This window comes from Seriola lalandi, unplaced genomic scaffold (genome assembly GCF_002814215.2).
Source record: "Seriola lalandi dorsalis isolate HSWRI2012SDOR001 ecotype SW California unplaced genomic scaffold, Sedor1 jcf7180002054138, whole genome shotgun sequence".
Classification (NCBI taxonomy): Eukaryota; Metazoa; Chordata; class Actinopteri; order Carangiformes; family Carangidae; genus Seriola; species Seriola lalandi.
The window spans coordinates 12,426-20,241 of record NW_019524691.1 but is presented as its reverse complement, the minus strand read 5'-3'; the positions used below and the strand labels follow the sequence as shown (position 1 = coordinate 20,241).

Below are 7,816 nucleotides of genomic sequence, written 5' to 3'. Positions count from 1 at the left end.
CAGAGACAAAATGAACCATTTGTGTGAAAGTTTGTCATAATTGCTGTGAACTCTTGAGTAATGGCTAAAAGGTTATTTGTGAGGTCACACTGACCTTTGACCTTTAGCCACAGAAATCTAATCAGTTCACCCCTGAGTCCAGGTGAATGTTTGTGCCAAATTTAAAGAAGTTCTGTCAAGGTGTTACTGAGACATCGTGTCCATGAGACGGACCAACGGACAACCTGAAACCAAAATGGCCGCCGCTCTGACTGTCGCTGGTGTGGAGGAATGAAAAGCACAGACATCTCCTAGTTAAGGTTAATTCATTAATTCATCAAGTCATTAAATCATGATCACAGACGGAAAAACAAGAAAACACAAAGCTCTCGTGTGAAAAACCAACTGTTCTAACTTGGTAAGAACAAATAGTTTAGTAGGATCTCATTGCTGAAAGTAGTTTTTTCAGGACCTTGAACTCATCATGTAAAGTTCGAGGAGAGAACAGAACTGTTGCTGCGTCCCACATTTTTCAGCGTCAGTAAACAAGACACCTGAGGAGACTCATCCTGGCTTGATGTTGCACAGGAAACACAGAGTGTGAACCTGCGCCCTCTAGTGGCCGGTGGTCAGAAGGACACAAGTGTTTGTATTGTGCATGAACCTTCTCTCACCTGTTTGAGAGCACCTGGCAGGTCGTTGATCCAGTGCAGGCTGAAAGAGCAGAGAACAGATTAAACACCAACGAAGAAGAGTTTAAAAGCCCCTGACCAAAAATACACATGTTGAAGAAACTATACACAAATGTAATATATGTACATAAATCAAACTTCCATGTATCTATAAAATAAAAACATGTAAAAATGATTTATAAAACCTATTAGAAAGTTTCATATACAGATATACAGAATACATCTACCACATACAAATATATATAGCTATGTTTGTGTTTGTATGTTTATACTATAGACTCATTTTACTGGGGGTAGCTCATCAATGTTATAAACTTACAGTATTTCTTCATATATCCAGAGGATGTATAAATGTGATAATAATATATAGGTGACATATATGGCATCATCTCTATTGTTATACACATATATGTCACACATCACATATATCACATTTCTGTATGAGCAGTGAACCACAGGATGGAAACTTAAATTGGTGTGTACAAGTGTCTGTGAACGCCACACGGACACGACGGTGTCAGTCACCTCAGGCTGCTCACCACCAGGTCGAAGGTGTTTTCTTTAAACGGCAGAAACTCCTCATCAGCCAGGACGCAGGTGGTGGGGATCTCCGTCCGTCTGCTCTGCTCCTGCAGGTCAGAGCCACAGAGCGGTTAAAGCATGAACGTACATCAGCAGCATCACGTGTCGCTGTTTACTGTGTCTTCATCATCGCTCACCAGAGTCTTCTCTGAGACGTCGGTGAGGAACAGACGCTCCACGACGTCCTGAAACACAGACACAGAGTCATCCAGGTGATTTCAGCTGCTCAAGACAGTTTGAACTCTGACGCACAGTGAACAGACTGTACTTTGTTTAAATGCTCTGCAATGTGACTTTTTCCACCGCCGATGTCCAACGCCAGGGGAAACGTCCTGAGAAGACAGGAAGAGAGAATGTCAATCAATCAAACTTTATTTATATATTATTCATACAACCAAGTGCTTTACAAGTGACGGACAGGATGTAAACAAAAGACTGGGACACTAATGCAAAGATGCAATAAATACAATTATTAAACGCAACAGAAAATTAGAACATTACAATAATAATAATTATACAACACTATATAAAGCCAGGCTGCACAGATTGTTTTTTAATTTACATTTAAATAACATCAGCATCAACCCAGACTCTCTGTGGACTGGACTGTGTGTTAAACATGGATCCAGCTGTCGTCATGAACTCACCTCGCAATGTCATAGACCCGATCAGCCACTCGACTGCCAACCTGCAAACAAACACAGGAGGCATAAACCTTTATTTATTTCATAGCTGTGTTTATTTATTTATCTATTATTGATTAAAATGGTATCTCAGTGACACAAATTGGACCAAAGACCCCAGTCTGTTAGGATTATGTCCCAGGAGCCCCCATAAAGAAAAGTCCAACATGAACGACCACATAGGTCGTTTTTTTTTAACCTTCTGATGGAGGAGTGTCCTGACGTAGAGCCCCTACTGGGGCAGGTGTACGGGACCTTGGTTGTCATGGTTACACGTGTTCTTTTTACGTTTTCAACTAATTAATATCACGTTCACATCTCCTCTGTTGCTGTTTGTTGTGTTGTGTGTAGCTGCCCTCCCTCTGTGAGTGAATTCTTCTTCTCTGGTTTATACCTCGTCCCTCAGGTAGTCGTACTGGTGACCGTCCTGCAGCGTCGCGGCCCAGTTCTTCTGCCTCTTCTTCATCTCCCTGTTGAACACATTCATGGGGCCCCTGCCCGTCACTGCCAGTCCTCTGCTGGGGGGCTCAGACCTCGGGCCAGCCCGGAGTCTGCAGGAGGGGGACGAGATCCGGCTCCAGCTGCCCGGGGGGGCCGCAGCAGGAGCGGATCCGGGTGTGTGCAGCCTCTGCAGGACTCTCCCACACACTCTGCTGCTCATGGTGCTGTTCGGAGCTCCGGGTCACAACTACAGACAATCAGAGCACTGAACAACATCCGAGGTGACTTCTTCCTGTCCTCCACATTGAATGACCTCAGGAAGAGGAGGAGGGAAAAGGTGGAACTGGATTCTGATGGGCTCACTGAAAACTGTGGAACTGGATCACAGCCAGGAACTGGACTAAAAACGAAAAAACTAAAACTAAAAACTGTTCACAGTTTTCTACGGAAGCGTAATGCATTAAATTATTTAATTATGCAATTTTAAAAAATCAGCAGAATTTTTTTTTTTTAAGAATTTTTTTTTTTAAGAAAAGTTTTCTAAAATCCTCAGATTTTCTAAATTAATAATCTTGTTAATTCAGAAAAAATTTAAAGTCTGGATTTTTTGTCAGAAAAAGGGTTTCTTAAAAAATAGAAATAAAATACCTGCTCTGTTTTCTGAATTAAAGAGATAATAATCCCAGAATTCTGAGATAATTTCTCCGATCTTGTAATGGTCTATTTTGTAATTATCTGAAGTCTGAAGTGAATGCATTACGTTTCCGTAGACACTGACTAAAAACTAAAATCTAAAAAAACTAAAACAATTTTTTTTCCTTTCATACCAAACCATCAATCGATTACTTGAAAAAAAAATTGCAGATTAATGATATACTTAAAAAAACAACTTCTGACTGCATACAGTATTGAACAGGGCTGAAATTCTTGCTGTGCTCTGGACTTGTACATTTATGACTTTATGACTAGAAACAACAATATTGAAATGTTTGTCCTTATTGGATCTAAATTCAGCTGTTAATGGTGTGAAATACATTTAAAACGGGTAATAATTGTTCAGTGGTTGATAACAGGCAGAGAAAAGTCATTTCTGTGAAGGAGCCGTAGAGGCAGCGCGAGTTTAATTCCGTTTGTCCCACTTCGCTCGCCTTAGCAAGAAAGGGGCGGGGAGACGGAGGGGTCACGGAACAGTTGCATTGTGGGAAAACACGTGTGGCAGGGGAGCAGGGAGGAAGCGGTAAGTCTTATCGTTAATTTTAATTTGTTTAAAATATGTTAGAGTGAGTTTCAGACGCGTTTAGTGTCGCCGTGAACGGACGAAGCGCGCGTGAGTCCGGACGGACTCCTCAGTTGGCGGGAAACTGGAGAGTGAAACCTCGGTCCGGACTGTTGTTGTTCAGAGACTCACGAGACACTCGGGTTGTGTTTGAACCATTGAACCAGGTGTTTTAAACATCAGTACCTACCTGCTTATCACTACAGGAAGTCAGACGTGTCGATTCATGAACAACTAAACTTTAATTAGTTTAAAACCTTCTCGTCACTTCCTGTTTAAGTGTCTCCCTCACTGTTTATGGTTCACGTGTCTCCAAGGAAACGGGTAAAAACAGCTTCCATGTTTAAGGATCCTCCCGATTATAATAAGTTATTATAATAATTATTTAAACATTAATGAAGTTAGTAATCTTCATACTGGGTCTGTAAAGGCTAATTACTCATGTTTTAGCTGTTAAAGGTTGAAAAGCGGAACGTAATAATCCAGAACATTATTTTTTTTAATTAATTTTATATTAGTTGTTTTATTTGTATTTTTTTGTTATTTTTATTTAATTTACACATTTTTCTATTTATTGTTATTTGTTTATTTTCTCTCTGTACAAATACAGGGAGAAAATACAAAAATAACAACATAATAATGATAATGATAATGAAGAATAACAAATATTAACAAAGATGATGATAATAGTAAAATAAAAAAGTAGATAATAAAAGAAAAGCAGGAGAATACATTAAAGTTCAGTAACGATGCGGAAGAGAGATAATTGTTTGTTGTTTCACTCCAGTTTGATTTGAACATTTCACATGATGAAAACGTGGGAATAATTAACCTGAAAGTGTTTTATTCTCTGACACGTCACATGTTTTCACTGAACCTGTGACTCTGTTCTTACTTCTATTCTTTTTACTTCTCTGTTGCAGCTTGTGTTTTTGTGTTGTCTTGTTTTCTGTTTCTTCCTGAGATAATAACCCGGATTCTGATCCTGGTTCAGTCGGACTCATTCAGCCTCTTTAGACCGCCACCCAGCTCTGACTCCAGGTCCTGAACTCACCTTTATTTTCTTTTATTGATTATCATGTTCTTCTCTGTGATTAGTGATTAAATGATTGTCTGGTCTGGAAGACATCAAGATGTTTGACGTGACTTACTCACTCGTTTGTACTTGACATCTGACCAGATAATTGATTTTGTGTTAATTCATGCAACAAATTTGTTTATCAAGATTTACAAAGAAGGAAAAACACCATGTGATTATTGTGGTAAATTATAGGAGATTTATTCCCATGGCAGCTGCAGTTCTACCAAGGAGAAGTTGTAAAAAACACATGTTCCTTAAGAAAGTGGAAAAAGGATTAATTGTTCTTCTTCTGTTTTTATTCGGCAGGTGAGGCTTTGATTTTTGCCGCCATGTCGTCCAAGAAGAACCAGGTGAGCGACGAGCGCTTCAGGCGGGTGCAGAATGACCCGCGCTTCTGGGAGATGCCGGAGAGGGAACGCAAGATCAAGATCGACAAGCGTTTCCAGTCCATGTTCCACGACAAGCGCTTCAAGGTGAAGTACACGGTGGACAAACGAGGCCGTCCCATCAACCACACCTCCACAGACGACCTGAAGCGTTTCTACAAACTCTCCGACTCCGAGGACGAAGACGAAGGCGACGAAGAAGAGGACAAGAAGGCGGCGGCTGAGGGGAAGAAGAAGAAGAAGAAGAAAGGGATGGAGAAGCTGGTGAAGAGCACAGGAGGCGGAGCTAAAGGAGAGCGGCCTGAAGGAGGAGTCAGAGTCGTGGAGGATGAAGGTGAGAAGCTGCTTGTTCATCATCATCATCACTCACGTCCAGAACACTTCCTTCATCTCTTTCTTCTATTTGATCAAATTCAATTGGTCGAATTGATGAAAAACAAATTCAGATCAAGAGTAACTCAACATCCGCCGTGTTTCACAACGTCCCTGGGTCAAAGCTTCAGAACCTTCACACACGCTCTCACGGCTCTGGAGAAGCTCGGCTGATGTTCGATAATATCAAATATCTCAATGTTTCCCACCATATTCCATATTTTTATATTGGTCAGTAAAATCTGCAGCTCAGTCCGACCCTCGTGTCTCTGCTGAGCTCACTGCACCTGACACAGCACGTCACACGACCCAGGTACACGGAGAGAGAGGCTTTTAAAGGCGTCTGATAGTGAGAGTCCAAAAATCCTTTTATCACCTTCGGATTTTAACTGTGAGCGTGGAACGGAGAGCAGTGATTGGTCGGCAGGTCTGAGGTGGAAGAAGGAGGAGCAGAGAGCAGCGAGCGTCTCCTGCAGAAACGACTCAGATATCAGCAGCTGAAAATATGAAAATCAGACTCTGTTTGTTGAACTTCCTGTGACTCGGCTCCTCCTCCTGATCAATGATCAAAAATCTCCCATGAGTCTCTGCGGTCAGCTGATCTCTGTGACTTTATTTTTCCTCAGATGACGACGATGATGACGAGGAGCGGCAAACTGACGAGGAGGGGGAGGACGGTGTCGACCTGGGAGCCGGAGTGACAGACGGCAGTGAGGAGGAAGATGAGGATGAAGAAGATGCAGAGGAGGAGAGTGATGCTGGGAGCGGGTCGGAGGGGGAGGAGTCCGGTCTGGATTCAGAGGAGGACAGTGACAGTGGGCCGGATCTGGCCAGAGGGAAGGGCAACGTAGAGACGAGCTCAGACGAAGACGACGATGACGACGTGGACGCCATCTTGAGGAAAGAGGAAGAGGAGATCGAACACGACTGGGGAGAGCTGTGCAAAGACGCGCCGCGAAGTGACGAGGTGAGGCGACGTCTGGAAACACCCGCCCTCTGAACACGCCATCTCCTTTATATGACTCCTGAACGTGTGTGTGTGTGTGTGTGTGTGTGTGTGTGTGTGTGTGTGTGTGTGTGTGTGTGTGTGTGTGTGTGTCTGTCCGGCTGGCCATCTGCAACATGGACTGGGACCGTATGAAGGCCAAAGACCTGCTGGCTCTGTGCAGCTCCTTCACCCCGAAAGGAGGAGCCGTGCTGTCTGTCAAGGTAACAACCCCAGAACACACACACACACACACACACACACACACACACACACACACACACACACACACACACACACACACGGGTCCTGTCCACATGGTCAGCTCTGAGTTCGTCAGTTCACACCTGAGATCAGATCTCACTTCCTGCTTCATATGCTAATAAACAGGTGTGAGTTGTTGTTTTGAGCCAATCAGATGAGGTTTGTGTTTGTGAGCGAGGGATCGACTGATTATTGGTTTTAATATTCAGCATCTTCCGATTATCTGTATTGTTATTTTATTTTTTTAACCAATAAAATAAATTCCCCCCAAATTTGATCAGACAGAAAATAATAAAATAATCATCAATAATGAAGTTTTCTTTCCAGAAGGTTCTGATAGATATTTAATGTCTTTACTGATGTGATTATTTGTCCTTCAGCTCCTGGATGTGTTTCTTTTCACTCTATTGATCCTAATGAATTAATTAGTTTATGTAGAAATAAAACAGAGCTGCAATGAATAGTTGATTAATCGATCAGCTGATCGACAGAGAATCAGTCGTCTTCTTTATTGGTAATTAATTTGTTGTTTTAATCTTTTTTTTTTTTAAAGCAAAATGCAAATATATATAAGAACAAAACTGAATGTGACCAGGAGGCGAAAATAAAACCAGGAGCTGGATCCGGCTGTTTGTACCTGTTTGTACCTGTTTGTACCTGAGAGGCGAAACCAGGGGAAAACACCCCCAGCTGCTGGAGCTCATGGCACCTGGACGTCCAGGTTTTGTCTTTGTATTTCTGTTGTCATGACCACTGCACCTATGATAAGATGCAGGACCCTCCATCAACGTGAGCAGTCGTCATGACAACAGAGATGGACTTCAGGTGGACAGGTGTGAGTGCGGAGTCTGTGTGACAGAGGTTAACCGCAGTGCATGCTGGGTGTTGTTGTCTAGATTTACCCGTCAGACTTTGGAAAGGAGAGGCTGAAGGTGGAGGAGAGTCAGGGACCGATGGAGCTGAGGGCGCTGCCCGACGACTCGGAGGACGACACTGAGGAGGAGAGGTGTGACACACACACACACACACACACACACACACACACACACACACACACACACACACACAGATTGAA

General features: G+C 42.7%; 2 protein-coding genes across 2 annotated transcripts in view; one reads left to right on the top strand and one right to left on the bottom strand.

The window, feature by feature from the left end:
• The window catches only part of ndufaf5 (NADH:ubiquinone oxidoreductase complex assembly factor 5), a 6,485-nt gene extending 3,801 nt beyond the window's left edge, over positions 1-2,684 (bottom strand). Inside the window, exons 1-6 of the mRNA XM_023403463.2 lie at positions 2,331-2,684; positions 1,901-1,941; positions 1,522-1,585; positions 1,391-1,438; positions 1,197-1,300; positions 621-693 (exon numbers count right to left, since the gene is read on the bottom strand). Coding sequence (XP_023259231.1) covers positions 621-693; positions 1,197-1,300; positions 1,391-1,438; positions 1,522-1,585; positions 1,901-1,941; positions 2,331-2,597 — 597 coding nt within the window. The 5' untranslated portion in view covers positions 2,598-2,684. The remainder of the gene's footprint in view (positions 1-620; positions 694-1,196; positions 1,301-1,390; positions 1,439-1,521; positions 1,586-1,900; positions 1,942-2,330) is intronic.
• An 869-nt stretch (positions 2,685-3,553) lies between these two features.
• The window catches only part of esf1 (ESF1 nucleolar pre-rRNA processing protein), a 9,340-nt gene continuing 5,077 nt past the window's right edge, over positions 3,554-7,816 (top strand). The window contains exons 1-5 of the mRNA XM_087173243.1: positions 3,554-3,614; positions 5,041-5,454; positions 6,119-6,462; positions 6,591-6,701; positions 7,638-7,763. Of these exons, the coding sequence (XP_087029369.1) occupies positions 5,064-5,454; positions 6,119-6,462; positions 6,591-6,701; positions 7,638-7,763 (972 nt within the window). The 5' untranslated portion in view covers positions 3,554-3,614; positions 5,041-5,063. The remainder of the gene's footprint in view (positions 3,615-5,040; positions 5,455-6,118; positions 6,463-6,590; positions 6,702-7,637; positions 7,764-7,816) is intronic.